This window comes from Linepithema humile, chromosome 7, assembly GCF_040581485.1.
Source record: "Linepithema humile isolate Giens D197 chromosome 7, Lhum_UNIL_v1.0, whole genome shotgun sequence".
NCBI classification, from domain to species: Eukaryota; Metazoa; Arthropoda; class Insecta; order Hymenoptera; family Formicidae; genus Linepithema; species Linepithema humile.
Window position 1 is genome coordinate 20,443,885 of NC_090134.1, and position 19,343 is coordinate 20,463,227.

The window sequence follows — 19,343 nt, forward strand, 5'->3', positions numbered from 1 at the left end:
TCTTACTTAACCGTATAAATTAAAATTCAACGTGACGAGCATTAATAATTCTGAGTTACAAAAACTAGATGAAAACGTATGCTTTATACTTGTTTAAGTTTCCAATGTATCAGAAGGGAAAGACGATAAATGGAAAACGCGGAATCCCCGTGAAGTCGATTAAAGTCAGAAAGTTGGTTAAAGCGTGCCGTGACAGTATATTCTGTAGAACTCGGAGATAACATCGGGGATGGTTTGTTCGTTTCTGCAAATGAACTCTACCCTTCTTATTTTCACGGCTGCTCTTTTTGCGTGGCAGATCCACTAACTTAATATTTTTACTTTACCAATTCACGAAATAAAAATTTGTACTTCTGCACTGAGTCACTACGGCATACATATTTGAAAGTGTTTATAATTCAAAACGTAAGTAAATTGCAACTCATGAGCGCAATGTTAATTATAACGATTTTCAAACATAAAATTTTAAAAAGCAAATAAATAACGAATAAATAACGAATGGATTTTATTATTCACTTAACTTCATTTAAATTAAAATCTAATAATAAACAATAATTTAACAATATACGTATACAGGATGTTCCACTACCGTATCACCTATTAATAGCAGATTCCTGAAGTCATTTGGAGACGAAAATCTTTACATCAAAACGTTGAGGCTAATTTTTAAATGCAAAATATTTTATGTTGATTAATCAGATTGTCAAAACTTTACGCGCTCAGGCACGTTGCATATTGATTTTTATGTCATTGTCATATGAGAAACCTCAGAAATTTGCTATTAACGGTTGATATGGTTAGTTTGCGATACCTTGTATATTTTACTTGAAATCTATTTTTTCAATAATATTAAAATAAAACAAATTGAATTTACTCACCGTACGAAGCACAGCAGCGAAGTTGGTGTTCTTTGGCGGTGTTGTTGATTTGCAAAGTTGATCTGTAAAATAAAAAAGTAAATCCAGATTAGAGTACTGTTCAAAATGATTAATATTTATGAAATAATTATTGCGCACATTGAATTTTATATTCGTTTATCTATGCATACAGAATTTAAATTTTTTTAAATATAATTTTTTGAAAGAAAAAAATTTAATTAGTTGAATAATAATAAATATGTAAAATATTTCTAAGAATGGTGAATATCAACTATTGTAAATATTTTACTAAATATTTAAAATATTTAAAATATTTTATATCCGCTACATTATATAATATTTTATATGCAATATTTTGCGAATAACAAATAAATGAATTATTGCTTACCGTAAAGTTGCTCCGCCGGCGCCCGATGCTCCTCCTGAGCCTCCTCCTCCTCTCAGTGGTCCTTCGAAGCACTCACATTGAATCACACGCGTTCGCGGCGCATGCATTGCTCACATGCGTACCTGAATACGAAAATCGCGCGATACTTAAAACGGCACTCCCGACATCACAGGCGAATCGAACCGAATTGTCCAAGCTGTGACGTTACGCGCGAATTCCGTCCGCGTTTCAGACGACCACATTTACCAATTGGGGCACGATTCTCTCAAAACAGAAGGCAAAGATAAGCTCGAAGAAGATGAGGTGATTAGTCATCCAATCAACCGACTAGATACAAGACATCTGAAAAGCAATCGGTAGCGTTTGACTAACTCCGGTAGCCGTCCTCGACTACCTTCGACAGTCCGGCTATCTGTACAACTAGCGCGCTGCACGTAGAACCGAAGATTGCCCTGCCGTAGTGGAGATTTTATGATTGAAACCGACCTTTCCCTCCCCCGAGCCAAGCCTAAAGTCAAAAAAAATCGTGTCCCAATATTTGTCATACAGCAAAAATGCGTTCATCTATAGATTCGCTATAACTCTCGGCATTAACGGCACTCCCGACGCGCATTTTGTTATACTATACGACGGAACGAATATATTTTGTAGCACCGATTACGCGCACAAAGTTGATCTGTAAAATAAAAAAATAAATGCAGATTAGTGTTTGAAATAATTAATATTTATAAAATAATTACTGCGCACATTAAACTTTATATTCGTTTATTTATGCACACGTCTAAACAAAGAATTAAAATTTTCAAAAATATATTTTTTGAATAAAGAAAAAAGTTTAATTAGTTGAATAATAATAAATATGTAAAATATTTCTAAGAATAGTGAATATTAACTATTGTAAATATTTTACTATATATTTAAAGTATTTTAAATATTTTATGTGCGCTACATTATATTAATATTTTATGTGCAATATTTTATGTAAGTAAGAAATAAGAAATAAATGATTAATTACGCAAACGTTGTCCCCCCGCGCTCGATGCTCTTTTTGAGCCCCCTCTTCTTCTCGGTTCTCGCAGTCCAAGGCACTCACTCGCGTTCGCGTCGCGTATATGAAAATCGCCCGATATTTTAAACGAGATTCCCGACGTGTACTTTGTCATTTTAAGACAAAGATGTAACTCAAATATTACGTGTTTGACACTCTGTGCGACAGATTAAGACGGAAAAGCATGACATGGAAATCTGTGAGAAATAGTAAGGGTATTATTGAAGATAATAACGCGCCGATACGCCGATTTACCTTTCGTATGAGTGCCGCCGTGCGAATAATAATGGCACAATAGGAAACACAAGGTCGCGCCGATTCCGACTTAAAGGAATGCGAGAAGTGGGGGCAACAATGTTTACGCTGATACACGAACGCGCGCGCGAGAGAGAGAGAAAGAGGATGTGTGCGCATACTAAACGTAACGACGAAAACAACCTCATGCTACGAGTCGGTTTCGAATAAATAAATGTTTGATAATTGCTCTGTTTCGAAACCGACTATCGAAAGAAAATTAACCCGTATACTTTATGCGAATTTACATCACGAATTTGACACGCTACGGTACGTGAAACGAATACAAGTTAAACGTGCTTTGTGCCGCGACACATTTAATTATTTTTATTTTTCTATAAGAAATAAAAAATTTTCCATTAATTCTAGGAGTGCAATTTTTTTGTATTCTTTTGTATCTTATTTTATGCAGAAAACTATATCGACAAAATTAAAATTTGCAAACTAAAAATGGTTACATTGCATTAATTCATTTCTTGATAAACATTGATTTATTATGATCTTTCATTATTTGAATTACTTTATCTATGTCATTTCAATCAAATTTCTCAATCAAAAAACCTAAGACTTAAATCGGTGAAAAATTCGAAACGCGTAAAATAACATTTATATGATTTTAAAACTCACATTTTTTATTGTGATGCTTTAAAATTTTATGTTTTAAAGAAAGAAATGTTCTGGAATGTCATTGAAAGAATTGATTTCAAATTAATGTGAAATGTACAATGTGTCGCAGACTAAGCGTATCATCTGTTAATAAATAGTAAATTTCTACAAATATGAGAAATCCTTACTACATATAAGTAGTAAGGATATAAAAATCAATATGCGATATGCCTAAACACTGAATTTTTAACAATATGATTGATCAACTTTAAACACCTACCATTTAAAAACTATTGTAGCCTCGATATTTTAGTATAAAGATTTCGTTTCCAAAGGATCTTCAGGAATCTGATATTAATAGATAATACACACAACAACACACACAATTGGTTTCTGAATATTAAAACAATTATATCAAGGTGGAAAAATCATTTATATTGATCTGGAGAATATCAGTTTATTGATTTCCAGACTACCATAAACCTCATGTGCGAACTCGATATAGCAATACTTTCAGTTGCTTTTTTTCGTTTGTGAATTATCGATTCTTTGATGCAATAAAACCAAATAGGTGCACGGTTAACCTAATACCACGACTGAAACCTCATGCCTCGGGTCCAAATTCGATTGGATAGACCGCTAACCGGAAGCTGACCCTTTGAGAGACTTGAAATTCAAAGAAGCGATTGGGAGAGGTCTTCTCGCGGCATAAACACTTTACGTGTCCTCATCAAATGAAACTTCCGCTTTGCGCTTAAGTAGTTCGCGCTCGCACAGTCGCTTTTAACATATTCTCGACTTTAATCGGATTTTTACATCCATTACCATCACTTATTCTTACTACATTGAAGCCCAAAAAGAACATGTCGTAAAGTTTGAACATTTAATGCTACATCTATCTTATCATCATTTCCATTAAGTTAGTGATTAATCACAGGACATTTGGCGTTGAGGTCATTATTCAGTCTTCTTTTGTGTAAATTTTAATTTTTCTATCTTAGTAAACATCATATTCAAAGGAGTAAAAAAATATTAGCATGTTTTGAAGTCTGCAGGAAAGAAATACCGCGAACTGTTAAAGATAATACGGTATAGTGCCAAAAGGCAACGAAAATTTTATGGAAATTGAAATAGAAATTCCAAGATAGAAAATGGAAACGCTATTTTCCAGTATTTGTTCCTCGGATCTTATCATTATACGATGCATTTGAGAATTTCTATCAAACGGGAAATGGATCTAAATAAATGAAAACAACAGCAGCGATACGATAATCAGACGATGATCCGCGGACAATCCGAAACGGCGAGAAGTATAGTAATGCAACCATTGATTCAGTCGCCGTCGTTTATCTTTGCGTAATCTGTAATTTAACTCCGAAACGACGCCCGAGAGATTGAAGAAGAATGAAATGAAGAAGAGAAATCGGATTAAGTCTCGGAACGGCACGAAATGCCGTGCAAATGGAACGAATACTAGACGAAAAGCTCTATTGATTTTATAACGAATTAATTAGTGTCGGCGCAAACGCTCGAATCTCGGTCTTGCTCTTTAACGTACCGACTGTGTTATTCTTAAGACCATTGTGAACACTTTCATGCCTCGTTCTTCGACGATTTCAATCTCGATAAAGCAAAAAGGCACTTCCGAGGTGTACCAAGTTTTCCGGATTTCTTTTTGTTCGCGAAATCTTTGATAAATTTAATTACTCCCTTTCTTTCCAACAAAAACGAAAATTATATTGTAAAAGTCACGTTAGCTTTACTGTCCCCTCTATTTATTTCACTCCTGAATTTAACCCATGAATAGTTCGAGAACGAAATTTACGTATATACGATGAAGAAGTGCACAAAAGAATGTTTTTCACAGTCGGTGAAGTGAAAGAGCGCCTCGTTTCTTTCTCCCTCTCCTTTTAATGTTGTAGCCACCTTTAAAAGCCACGTTCTGTCGGTGGCTTTTAGTGCGGCAATTGTTGAATGGTACGTATTAAACTGGCGAGTACGTTTTAATGTAGAAAGCGTAATGGATGACCGCGGTAAAATTGAACGATCCCGTAGGAAGCGATTTTGCGATACTACTCTCCTCCCCTTTAAAACATCCTAATTTTAGCGGCCCCACGAGACTCTTTCGAAGTACTTTAAGAAGGATTAGTACCGTTGAGGGGTCAATTGCGAGGAAATGATAATAATATGCTGATAAAGCACGTGGCGCGCCACATCTTATGAAAAATCGATGACACACCCTAAATAATTCGCAAGAATATAGCCAGTGCTAAGTGAGGTTGATAGTTAAGTTTTTGATTGTTAAAAAATAAATTAATTGATTTAGCCTTCTGCTTTCCAAAGAATTATTCTGTAATTTTTTTTTTCAAATATTAAGTGTAGTTCTCCGACTAGATTGAATTAAATACTTTCTTTATAAATATTTACTAGATTAGTATAACGAAGTCTTCATAGTACAAATACATGTTATAAGAGAAAATCAGTCTAGATGAGTATTTTTCCTCATAATCTCAAACGATTTTCACCAACAACGACGACAGCTTTTGCTGTACAGAAACCATTAGATTCCCGATGCAACTTAACGACGCTCGCGTGCAGCGAATTATTCACGGGTGTGCCAGGTACTTGGATTTTAAAGGTTCGCAAGCCCCCATATTATGCAGGATTATCCTACCCCAGAGTACGCCGGAGGATCACGCCTAAAACATTCGCGGAAGCAGAGGGCTCATGGGAAAACCGCGCATAGAGCTGCCTTTACGTTTTCTCCTAAATGCTATCAGCGACTACCAACGATAGAACCGCGCGAATTATGGTCGGATGATTATACGCGTACACAGATCGTTAATTGCCTTTGTGTTAAATATCTACTATCTTGTATAATGCACTCATTTAGCCTCTGTTGCTCATTAATGCACAAACTTATATTATAAACCAAGGTCTGATTAACTGATTAAAGATTCGAAATAAAAAGTTTTAAGAATTTATCTTGGAGACTAAATAGTTCTAAAACGCTTATTTTAATATAAAGAAACAGTTGTTTTTTCCGCAGCAATATAAATCTAATTCATGGCAAATCAAAATGTATTGCGCGTGTCACGTACGCGATGATTTTGTGCATCAGTAGTTCAGCCATGCGTATAGACAGCCGTTAAAATCCTTTCGATGGATAGTAAAAAATATAGTTAGCGCTTTTCATGGCGATACTGTGATGTATGTGACGCAATAGCTTTGTTTTTTAAAAATTCGACTATATATTTTTTTTAAAACCCATCTCAGTTCAGTTGAATAAGTTAACAAAAAGATTATAAAAATTATAAAAACTATACATATTTTAATTTTTAGAAAACAGATAAAAATATATAAATTTTATTATTGAAAAAGCTTGAAAAGAGTTTTTTTTAGATAAGAATTAAATATAAAGCGTTTCTAATTTGTAACATAAAAATTATTGCGACAGTTAACTTAATTATTTCATTATTTATTATATTCAATTTTATTACTATTAATATGTTTAGTAAAGCATATATCGTATGTGGTGAAATTTGAAATGTTCTCTCTCGCTTGGCTAATGGCTTTTTGGTACATTTACGAAGTTAAATGAGAATCTGCAATTGATTTTATTGATTTAAACGAAGCAAGCAGCTTACTCTAAAACATGTATTTTAACTTCCCCAATTTCAAAGTAAGTTGGTATTTCAACAATTTGTATTATGTTTAACTTGAAATATTTCAAAATATAATATTGATGTGAAATCTTGAAGATCAAATTATAATCATAGATTATTGGTAAATCAAAAATGTTATAAGCGCTAAAAACTGCCTGTATTTTTTTTATTGCTAAAAAAACAGAACGCTTGATTTAAGTGATTAAATTTTTGGCATTCCGTTCATTTTCCACATCGATATATTTGTATTCCACGTATCGAATATATGGGAATAATTTCAACATTGAATTTATTACATAGCGTTTGCTACCGAGATGTTGGGTTGCTCGAATTAAAATATTATTTACCGTTCGGCTGCATTGGTTTATTTAGACAAGCGCGTTTTCGGAAAAATACGTGCGTGTGTTATTGAATTGTTAAAACTGGGAGGATATGTGCATCAGGGAAAACACGATGGTCATTTATAAATGATGTGCAGAGAGATTACGTGGATTACAGTGCATTGTAAATATCAATGTTCTGAATTTCGATTCTTGCAGCACTCAATAAACGTATATTCTAATTTATCCATAAATTATTAGATTTCTCTAGTTGTATTGTTTCTCAAATATAAATATATTGCGTATTAAATCTAATTTAACGTTGCAGTATTTAAACTAAATAATTTTTTCGAATTTAGAGCTTAACGGATTACTCCGCATGCATAAACGCACGAATCGAATGTATCAGTTCATGTCGCTTAATCATTAATTTATTATTTCACATTACGGCAGTGTTACAGACGGAAACTGTCCAGTCAGTGCGAGCACAAAAAATAACAAACAAAAAGAAGCACTCGTTTGCCGGTGATTCGTCAAAGCTGTTTATGTATATATATTAGCGCATATTTACAGTTTCTCGAGTACGACGCATACATATCTATTCCATTGAGAAATATTTGGCATGCAATAACAATACTCACCAAAACGGTTGTTAATTCGCTGACCATCAGATCTCGGCTGGCCGCAATTGTCTCGAACAATGCTGTCTCGACTATACCAAGCATTATGTTATTTTGAAGCTTCAGGCCAAATAATATACTGGACAGGTGGTGCACATTCAATATACGCTTCACATGTATATCTTGTTACAGAAACTCGACTTTGGAAGTCATATGCACATCATACGCTGTTACCTTCCATGATCTTACCTATGAAAGAGAATGTGGCATTAAAAATTACACATTATTTTAATCATAATTTTTCCCGTTACAAACAGATGATTGAGATTACAAAAATGTATAGAAATTGTGTGATACATGTGAATAGAATGTGGACAAAATAGAAAACGGTATTCATATTTTTGTTTTGTCCAGCTAGAAAAAAAACAGTTATGTATAGATCTTGACGAAAATATTAATGATGTCCCGTGTGACAGATTGTAATAAACATCACGAAAATTTGACCGAGAGGTAGTAATAGAGAACTATATATATACGATTATTTCTCCCTCTCTTTCTCTATTGTTGTTTCTCGCTAAATGTTCAGTGTTCGGCGCCAATACCAAGCAGCGCGAAGTGTTCAATTTACTCACTTAATATGCGAATATTTTATCATTGCAATTCGTTGGTTCCGCATTATCACAAAAATACACTGTGGATTAGAGGTTAAGAAGAGGTTAAAAAGAGCGCTAATAATTTTACCTGTTGAGAAGCGCACCCTTGCAGAAATATTTTACTTTACAACTGCAACTTCATACCGACGCTCAAAGCTTCACGTTCGTTCACGACTAATGCTCAACACGACGCGACAAACGCGGTTAACTTTACGAATGCCGAAAGACTAATAATCGCGCGCGTGCAAGCTAAATAACACTTTACGACGATCGTCTGTTGCCCGATTCAACATTCCTAACATTTATAGCGCGCAAAATTCACTTCAAACGAAAACAAGCACGCACAAAACACCAAACGATGCACGAACAAGTCCGATACTTCCGCCATTATCCCGCGCTGTAATATACGCGCGAAATAGATACGTGACGTCACATGACGTCATGTTCACGCGAGTGCGTTAAATTTTCAAACTAATACACAGCAAATATGAAAATTGTTAAATCGTGCACTAGTCAATTATATTACGTATTATGTACCTTTAGTCTATTATATATTATTTTACTATGCATCTTAGAGAATGGGAGTAAATAATGCAGAACACATTAATCGTTCATTTACGCAGACAAACTATTTTTATAACTGAATAAAAAATCGAAGGAATACGGTATTCATATTTTTGTTATAGCTAAAAATAAAACAGTTATGTATAGATTTTAACGAAAATATTAACGGTGTCCTGCGTGATCGTTTGTAATAACATCATGAAAATTTGACTGAGAGGTAGTAATAGAGAACTACGATTATTTCTCCCTCTCTCTCTGTCTGTCGCTGTTTCCCACTAAATGTTCAGTAACGCTCGGCGCAAATGCCAAGTAGTGCGACGCATTCAACTTACTCACCGGCTGATATACGAATATTTTATCATTGAAATTCGTTGGTTCCGCATTATCAAAATATACACTGTGGATTAGAAATTAAGAAGAGTGCTAATAATTTTACCTGTTGAGAAGCGCACCCTTGCAGCAATGTTTTACTTTACAACTGCAACTTCATATCGACGCTCGAAAATTCACGACTAATGCTCAACACGACGCGACAAACGCAGTTAACTTTACGAATGCCGAAAGACTAATAATCGTGCGCGTGCAAGCTGAATAACACTCCACGACGATCGTCTGTTGCTGGATTCAACATTTTTAACATTTATAGCGCGCAGAATTCACTTTGAACAAAAAAAAAACACGCACGAAACATCGAACGATACACAGACGCGTCCGATACTCACGCCATTATCCCGCGCTGTAATATACGCAACGAAATAGATACGTGACGTCACATGAACGACGCTGTCAGATGAACGACTAATGTGTTTGCATTATTTACTCCCATTCTCTAAGATGCATAGAAAAATAATATATAATAGACTAAAGATACATAATATGTAATATAATTGACTAATGCACGATTTAACAACTTTTATATTTGCTGTGTATTAGTTTGAAAATTTAACGCACTCGCGTGAGCATGATGTCATGTGACGTCACGTATCTATTTCGCGCGTATATTACAGCGCGGGATAATGGCGGAAGTATTGGACTTGTTCGTGCATCGTTTGGTGTTTCGTGTGTTTTTTTTTTGTTCGAAGTGAATTCCGCGCCCTATAAATGTTAGAAATGTTGAATCAAGCAACAGACGATCGTCGTGGAGTGTTATTTAGCTTGCACGCGCGCGATTATTAGTCTTTCGGCATTCGTAAAGTTAATCGCGTTTGTCGCGTCGTGTTGAGCATTAGTCATGAACGTCGTGAATCTTCGAGCGTCGGTATGAAGTTGCAGTTGTAAAGTAAAACATTGCTGCAAGAGTGCGCTTCTCAATAGGTAAAATTGTCAGTCTTCTTAACCTCTTCTTAACCTCTAATCCACGGTGTATTTTTGTGATAGTGTATTTCAATTCAGTATATTACTCGAATATCATAAACATATTTTCAATTGATGTGACACTCGAATTACTACCTTGTATTAATAAAACGCGCGTCTCGCATGTGGTCAACGCTTTCCACGGACAATCGTCGACATATCGTCCTCGTAAAGTGGCATCGTAAAGCCGTCATTAATATCCGTAAGGAAATACTCGCGGGACTGTCTCACAGTGCAACATCTTAGAGGATAGATAAGCAGCATCCTTTAGTGCGAAGACGAGATACCTCGAAGATCAACTTGACTAACCATCTCGCCTTCGCCATTCACGGCAATTTATCACGACCGAGCGACAGCTGAAAGCTTTCACGACATTACTCAGGACGACTCTGCTTCTCTTTCTCCTCCTGTAACTTTTTTTGCCCGCGCCTGGCGGATTCATCCGCAACTCCGATATAGTAAGCCGACAAGGTGTATAGCCGCGAGATCATTACTCCGGAATTATCCGAATGCCCATAACTTCTCCACGCTAAAACTCCGGCTCGCGGGGCCGAAATTCCGACTGGGAGAATTCCAGCGGCATTTTCGGGATTTCTCCGCTATTCGGCGGTTACCCCGCACCCGTAGTTATCTCGCTTCGTGGCCTACCTTGCATATCAGTAGGGGATTACGCGGGTACACGAATTGCGTTCGGCGTCGGTTGTGTGCGGTTGTCCGGCGCTATCCGAGAGTATAATAATTTGAGGATAAACTGTTGCAAGCCATTGGAAGTTGATGTACACTACATAAACGCGCTCGCCATACGATGTCGCTTGTATATTGAAATAGTTACGGGTAAATTTTATTAGAACCTGTGGCTCGGACTTATACTGTTCTCAGTATCCTGTATATATTCGAGATTAGCTGCTTGAACGTATTAAATAACACTCTTCATAGACATTCCCTGTGTTTTGTTTGGAATATCCAACTGAATTATTCGCGATTGCTTACAAAAAACCTCTTTAGAGCATTAACTTCTTCTTCGCAGGGTGAGTGTGCGGTTTTATTAAGCCATCCTTTATTCGCTCGGAACATAAAACCACTACCGCTTCACTCCGCTTGGAGAACCCCTTCAGGTAGTTTTTGCCGGGACGTAATTGGCAAGCCATTATCTATAACAAAGACATTACTGAATTTTCCATCTATTCAGACAATTCGGTTAATTGAATCAGATCAAATGGATGATGTTAAATTGGTACAGTAATAAAAATGCGAAATAACAGGAATATATAAGGTATGATGTTCTCGCAGCCGTATGCGAAATAAAATACATACAATTCAATCAAATTTTAACTTTTTTCCGTGAATTGAATGAGTATCCGGAGGCAAGTTGTAATAATTATACACATATAATTAAAACAATGTTACTGTAATTTTTTACTATTGCACATATATATGAAAGCAGAGAAATAATACAATTTTAAATATTTTAAGGAACATAAAATGTGAAATATTGTAAAATATAAATTTAATTTTTTATGAATAATATAAAACTTTTACGTTTACATTTTTACAGTTTTATAAAACTTTTACATTTTATAAGAGAAATGGAATTTCTATTAATAATGTATGAAATTTTAAATAAAAGAAAAAAATTTTTTAAATTATAGCTAATAAGATTTTGATTATTAATATTATTATTATCAACATTGATGTTTTTAACGAAAGTATATTTTCATGCAAATAAGAGTATAATAATAAACGCCCAGCATGTTTTTAATTAATATTCTTCAATGGCTATTATATGACTTTAGCAAGCGATTTACGATGGCCATTATGCAAAATGAAATTCCATTTCAGCCAAGTAATAATTTATACATGACTTGTTTGTTATATCCTTTGATCACCAATAATTAAAAAAAATTTAAGTACATGCTCATATTATATGTACATTTAATAATATAAAAATATACAGCGGTCGAAAAAGAATGTTCTATATATTATATTTCTATTATATTTCTATTAATAATTGTTTTATAGAATTTATAAAATATTACTTTATTTATAAATTTATAAATGTTACTAGTTGTAATATGTACTACAAATGCAAATAAATAATATATATATATATATGCGATATTTTGATTTCAGGCCGAAATATGGAGTGTCTTTATCGCGATCCTGAGAAAAAGCGTCAGAAACTTACAAGCATGTACAGATGTGAGTCTCATAGAACACGTTCTACATCGATTATCTCGTGCGGAAACTGTTGTCGCCGGTAAGTAAATTGAGTTTCAATTAAGTTTGATATCACTGAAAAACGGAAATTTAATTTATTGTAGTTTCTCAAAAAATATGATAAAATTATTATAAAATAAATTTTGTTCTACAATCACAGATATCAAAAATTCTACAATCACAGATAACAAAGATTCTACAATCACAGATATTAAAGGTTCACAGATTAATTAAATATATAGAAATTTGTTTTTTTTCTTTAACTATTTATATTATTTAATATCAAATATTTTTCCATTTTGCAACAGATTTATTAATCGATATGCTGGGAGTGCTAGCAAGCTACAGCATAACAGTGAAAGAATTAAAACTTTTATTCGGCGCTATGAAAGCCGTTCAAGGAAAATGGGTAAGAATTTTTAGATTTATCTGCAAAAGACACATAATAAAAATTTGAATAAGTATTGTTGCAAGAGAATATTCAGTAGATATATCAGATATGTTGAGATACTACTAATTAACATTTATATTTCTCAGCCACGGCATTCGGCGAAACTGTTAAATGTTCTCCGCCAAATGCCACAGCGGAATGGGCCCGATGTATTTTTCAGTTTCCCCGGTAGAAAGGGGTCGGTAAGTTGATTTTTTTTCTTGTTTGCCCTCACCTTAGAACAGATACTTCTTACTTTACGACATCCCAAAGGATGTCGTTCGATTTTAAACTCGATCAAAGTTCCGATAAGAGAATTTATCTTGTCTCGCAAGATTCCGCTACCCGCTTACATTTTCGAAATCAATCACAGCGAGGAACTTTCCTGAACATTAGTATCGTACGATCAAACAATGCACGCTCACTGTAGCATATAACGTCCTTAAGTATATTATGTTCAGATTATAACAAGAGTAATAGATATTAATTATATATTACTTAAGCATATTATGTTTCAATTATGATAAGAATAATTGACATTCACTATGTACCTAATACTCCTCTGATATTGTTTAAGGGAAAATAGTCGGTATTTATGAGGAAGAAAAATTTTATAAAATTTAATAAGGCGTTTAATAAGAAATATATAAGAATAAAATTTTCATTATTTGGGTACTACATTTTCTTTCTTAATTATATTGGAAATCATATTTAATATAGCGTGGACTAATAAACTCGATAAAATCTGTAAGCTAAAATTATAAAAGATGCATCTTGTGTTAATTAATATTGAGCAACAATATGGAAAGATAGACCCTTTCTATTTTTTTTCTCATTTTATGTCTAAATTAATGATATGCTGGGAAACGATGCATGAATATGAAACCGTAGCCATTGAGCACAAACTTATCAATAATGAGCACTGTGCATTGCTTATCATTTTATACATAGTTACGATGTTTCGGCACAGCAAATTCAGAATTATTAATTAAATAATTTATGCAGTTCGGAACTTTAGAAAACCCGTTAGCAGAGCTTATTACGTGAGATATAACGAATATAATATGTTAACGGGACTATTATACGCGATATTTCCAATAAATGCTTAGATAGAATAGGAATTGGAAGTTAAGATAGAAGTTGAAACTGTATACAGCGTATGTTTCCCTGTACCTTAATAATATTGACACGATGTGAATATTTACTATACGTAGAATATTATTGAAACACACATACATAGAAACACTGTCAAATGTTATAGAGAATTGGAAACTATTGAATAATTATCAGTATTTATTTAATCTCATGATATTTTTTACTATTTTTTGATGAGATAACTTGATAAAAATCATGTTTCCCACAGGCGATTGTCTTGCCGCCACTCGCAAAATGGCCGCACGAGAATGGGTTTACATTCACTACATGGTTCCGTCTAGATCCCATCAACTCTGTTAATATCGAACGCGAAAAACCGTACCTCTACTGGTAAGTGCTCTTACATCAAGTACCTTCGCGAAAGTACCCGCTCCACATAGAGTAGTAGTCTTAAAGAATCACCTATATTTTTCAGCTTTGAGAAAAGCACTTACACGTTTCAATCAAACTCATTAAGTGTGGTTTTGTTTGCATACAATTGCAGAGAGAACAATGCTGAAAACTTTGAACTACTATTATATTTCACTCCAACTTTATTTGCGTCGTGCTAATTCTCAAAAGTTTTATAAATATAATATTTCCCGCTATCTCTTTTTCTCCGTAAACAAACTTCCTTTAAATCAAAACAATGTAAAAGTAGGGCAACAGGAAAACCCAAAGGCAAAATGGCTTTATCAAAGGTAGGAAGTAATAATGTTATTTCATTATTTTAGCTTTAAAACAAGCAAAGGAGTAGGATACTCTGCGCATTTCGTAGGGAACTGCTTAGTCCTGACTTCTATGAAAATAAAGGGCAAGGGCTTCCAACATTGTGTCAAATACGAATTTCAACCACGAAAGGTATTCTATTAGACATGCCTTCTAAATTTAGGTACATTTAATCGTGCATAAAAAAAATATTTTTATATCATTTTAATTTTGCAGTGGTATATGATCGCGGTAGTGTATATATACAATAGGTGGACGAAAAGTGAAATTAAATGTCTGGTCAATGGTCAGTTGGCGTCGAGTACAGAAATGACATGGCATGTTTCGACGAATGACGTAAGTGCCTGCAAACATTTTTGATATTAAAAGCTAATCCTCCTCCCATCAATAACGAATTCGGAGAAAAAGAAATATTGTCTTTGCAGCCTTTTGACAAATGCTACATTGGAGCAACTCCCGAATTGGACGAGGAGCGCGTGTTTTGCGGACAGATGAGCGCGATATACTTATTCAGCGAAGCGCTGACGACGCATCAGATATGCGCGATGCACAGACTGGGACCGGGATATAAGGTATATAAATCTTTTATCGATCGCGGACATTTTGCAATTTTGTATTCACGGACGAATATTGATCGCCGCTTTTTCGATTCACGCTCAGAGCCAGTTTCGTTTCGACAACGAGTGTTACCTGAATTTGCCCGACAATCATAAAAGGGTGAGTGAGCAGGATCTCTCTACGAGCATGATGGACCAAAGTATGCAAATTGTAAGCATTTTGATTTTATTTTTTCGTTAACATATGATTTGTATTTTGTTAATTACTCTGTTACTGCGTTCGAGTTCACCTGAGGTAATTACGACCACATTTTCTTGGCGGCCGTTGCGACCAATAAGTTTGTGGATTTGTTTTATATTATTTGTCTTGGACAAAAATCGGGATTGGGATTATAAACCTTGCATATTATGTATATATATTTGTGTGTTTTATTTTTTATTATAATTTTTCTGTTCCTTACTGGATGCTTATCTTTCTTAATTAGCGAATGCCGTTTTTCACATTACCTATGTAATGTGTGCAAAATACTTTTGTTTTAAGTATTGCTTTAACTTTTTGTACAATATATTATAATCTCTTTTTATAGGATTTTGTTTATTGCTAATTGATGGCAAGTAGCAGTATAATTATGGAGACGTTAGTTTCTTGATTATTGATTCTCTTATATAAATGATATGTATGTATCTTATTACGTAGTTAGTAGTGGAAATTCCAAATGTTTGTGTACTGGTAAGAACACGTAGTGCATTTATTTTGATATCACAGTAACATGTTGTGAATGACTTATAAAAATGCAATAAGTATTTTTAGAAGGATTCATAATTTTATTAATTTATTATTTTATATGTAATTATTCCAGGTACTTTACGATGGAAAACTGTCGAATGCAATTGTGTTCATGTACAATCCAGTAGCAACAGACTCGCAGCTTTGTCTACAGAGTGCACCGAAAGGCAACGTCTCCTATTTTGTACATACACCACACGCCCTTATGCTGCAGGTATTATTACGATCTTACAGTTGAACAGAGGCAGGTTTAGTCTCAAAGAGTATATATAATTACATGCGGTTTTCATTTACTTGATCACACACACACATATCTATATATGCTATCCTACGAATAATATATAGATAAATTCCAGATATGACATACCAAAATAAATAAAAAATTATTTTCTTTCTCTTTTAGGATGTCAAGGCAGTCATAACACACTCCATTCACAGCACATTAAACTCGATAGGTGGTATACAAGTACTATTTCCATTATTCTCACAGCTGGATATGCCTTATGACTGCATAGCACCAAACGACGTTAAGCGCGATCCCACGTTATGGTGAATATTATTAATTGTTATCGCTTTGAAGAATTATGTGTATAAAAAAAGTATTAACAAGAAATATCGCAATGTCATTTTTCAGTTCGAAATTGCTCGGGTTTATTTGCGACTTGGTAGAGAGTTCTCAAACGGTTCAGCAACACATGGTACAAAACAGGGGGTTTCTGGTAATAAGTTTTATGCTACAGAAAGCAAGTCGAGATCATCTTACGACAGAAGTTCTCGCATCTTTCTTAGAACTCACAAAACATTTGGTGACATGTCTCAGCGCAAACAGCGACTTATTATTGAAACAGGTACCGATCTATTTTTTAAATTAATTAATTATAATCTGTTAATATTCTATTAGATGTAATAATATAATAAGTATTTCAATATGTTTATATTGAAATATATATAATAGTTAAGATAATTACATCTTGAATATCTATCTATTTTAATTCGAATAAGGATAGATTAAATTTTTTAATTACAATCTTGAAAAATTATATTCAATTTGTAATTATTTTAGCAGGAAGTAGTAAGATATTTACAGATAGATTTAGAAAAATCGTAGAAAAGGATAAAACTCCTGAAAGATATAAAAATTAGATTAAAAATTCCCATTAAAAAAATTGAAAATTAGATTAAATTAGAAAATTATTACTAGAAAAGTAAAAACATTATGGTAGGTTTTAAAACAGTATTTAGTTATATTTATTTCATTTCATAACAATATTGAAGAGAATATTACATGCCCGACACATAATTATTTATTGACTAATTTTTGCGAAAGTAAATCTTTATCCATGCATACCTACATTTTTTTATATTTATATGATTTTTGTTTTTGCTTTACATACATTCTATTGACTATATACAAGCATGGATATGTTCCATTTAATCAGTTAAAAAAGTATCGATACTAATGCATCCTATTTCATCAATTTGCATTACCGTCTTTGTAAATGTAATAGCTTCCCCATGCTTTTGTCCCTCCTATTAAAAAAATGTTTGCGGATCTTCTATATGTGCATATTAATGTATGCGTTTAATATGCATTTTGTTTTATGTACCTTTGACTCTGTTAAAGGCTTTTTAATAAGCCTGTCGAGCATGCTTACCCACTTTCTTCGACTATTGTTATGTTACTCAAACTTCGGATTGCATGCAATCTACCGACTTTTAAGCTTCTTGATTTAAAGAAGTGGCTACGCAAAATATTTTGTTCGTAATATGTCGCTTTTATATCAAAATTTATAATTCTTATTTTGCGACGCTAAGACTCTTCGTCTGTCTCTGCTATCATGAAAAGTTATGTTCTTCTATCTTCGAACATGCACTATCAGCAAAATCCTGTCACATATCATATTGTTTTTAATTGTCATAAGTTTTCCGATATCTAACTTAATTCAATTATTAAAATACCAATCCTTTAATACACACATTTGATTTGTTTACAGTCTATTAAATATAAATTTAATATAATCCAATTTTGACGGAAAAACGCATACAATATGAGAAATAATTAATTTCATTATTTAAACAGCAACTACACATTTAATATACCTTTAATTTATTTCCAGTTTAATGTCAATTTAATATAAAATCGATGCAGCATTTCTTGTGGAAAAATACACGATATCAAATAATCGTGTTATTAATTGTGTCAATTCAAAAGTGTTTTTTGATTTCCAGAATGTATCAATCCATATATATCTACTGTATGGTCCTAAATTTATAATTTAATATTGTTCTTTAAATTTTTCTCCAATCGACATATATATGCACGAACATCTCTCTGTACTCATGATGTTCTATATCAATTTTAATTATTTTTTTTTTGTAATAATTGTTATTATATGTAACAGCAATGCCATTTGCGTATCGCTTTCAAGTTATTTCCGTAAGCTTAATACTTCATGTTTAATATTTATCTACGATTACTCATTGTTAAAAAATCTACAATGTTCCAACATAATTTTCATTTCTAATACTATATATTTTTTATCACATATTCACATATTTGCATCGATTATCAAAACTAAAAGAAATAAATTTGTATAAAACAAAAAATTATGTAACAAAGATGTACATATATACGTTATGGAAATAATATTTTGTACACTAAGTGTTTTGGATAACTTGATCGCGCAAATTATATTAATGTGTAATACGTAATAATACAAGATAATAACATATGGCTCGGGGAAATATAAAAAGTCGGCTAGATTGGTGTGTCCGAAGAACAGGCAGATCCATGGTGATGTAGTTGTTTTATTTTTCATTCCTAACATGGCAGCTACTGGATCATGTCCTTTTTAATCCCGCTCTGTGGATATATACGCCCGCGCCAGTACAGACGCGGCTTTATTCGTACTTGGCCACAGAGTTTCTTAGCGATACGCAGATATATTCCAATGTGAGACGTGTATCGACAGTTTTGCAAACAGTACACACACTCAAGTACTATTATTGGGTGGCTAATCCTCGAGGCAAAAGCGGAATAACACCAAAGGGACTTGGTACGTCATTAAATACCGGCAACATCGAATGCAAATTCATCCCT

General features: G+C 33.5%; 2 protein-coding genes across 23 annotated transcripts in view; one reads left to right on the forward strand and one right to left on the reverse strand.

Moving 5' to 3' along the window:
• Positions 1–10,350, reverse strand: part of LOC105668304 (deoxycytidylate deaminase-like) — a 240,138-nt gene extending 229,788 nt beyond the window's left edge. For 3 of the 6 annotated variants that reach the window (XM_067359250.1, XM_067359246.1, XM_067359254.1), the window contains exons 1-2: positions 1,267–2,218; positions 879–940 (exon numbers count right to left, since the gene is read on the reverse strand). The gene's annotated coding sequence lies outside the window, so the exon portion shown is untranslated. Of the gene's footprint in view, positions 1–878; positions 2,219–2,281; positions 2,713–7,840; positions 8,069–8,560 lie in introns of those variants that run through there. The other 3 variants (XM_067359247.1, XM_067359248.1, XM_067359249.1) reach the window with 3 other exon arrangements.
• The window catches only part of rg (rugose), a 284,521-nt gene that overhangs the window by 189,658 nt on the left and 75,520 nt on the right, over positions 1–19,343 (forward strand). For 8 of the 17 annotated variants that reach the window (XM_067359210.1, XM_067359213.1, XM_067359222.1 and 5 more), the window contains 12 exons: positions 12,520–12,646; positions 12,915–13,015; positions 13,144–13,239; positions 14,400–14,521; positions 14,905–15,031; positions 15,116–15,235; positions 15,325–15,471; positions 15,560–15,667; positions 16,317–16,457; positions 16,647–16,792; positions 16,878–17,091; positions 19,047–19,299. In XM_067359210.1, coding sequence (XP_067215311.1) covers positions 12,520–12,646; positions 12,915–13,015; positions 13,144–13,239; positions 14,400–14,521; positions 14,905–15,031; positions 15,116–15,235; positions 15,325–15,471; positions 15,560–15,667; positions 16,317–16,457; positions 16,647–16,792; positions 16,878–17,091; positions 19,047–19,299 — 1,702 coding nt within the window. Of the gene's footprint in view, positions 1–10,332; positions 10,351–10,998; positions 11,663–12,519; positions 12,647–12,914; positions 13,016–13,143; positions 13,240–14,399; positions 14,522–14,904; positions 15,032–15,115; positions 15,236–15,324; positions 15,472–15,559; positions 15,668–16,316; positions 16,458–16,646; positions 16,793–16,877; positions 17,092–19,046; positions 19,300–19,343 lie in introns of those variants that run through there. The other 9 variants (XM_067359216.1, XM_067359223.1, XM_067359214.1 and 6 more) reach the window with 5 other exon arrangements.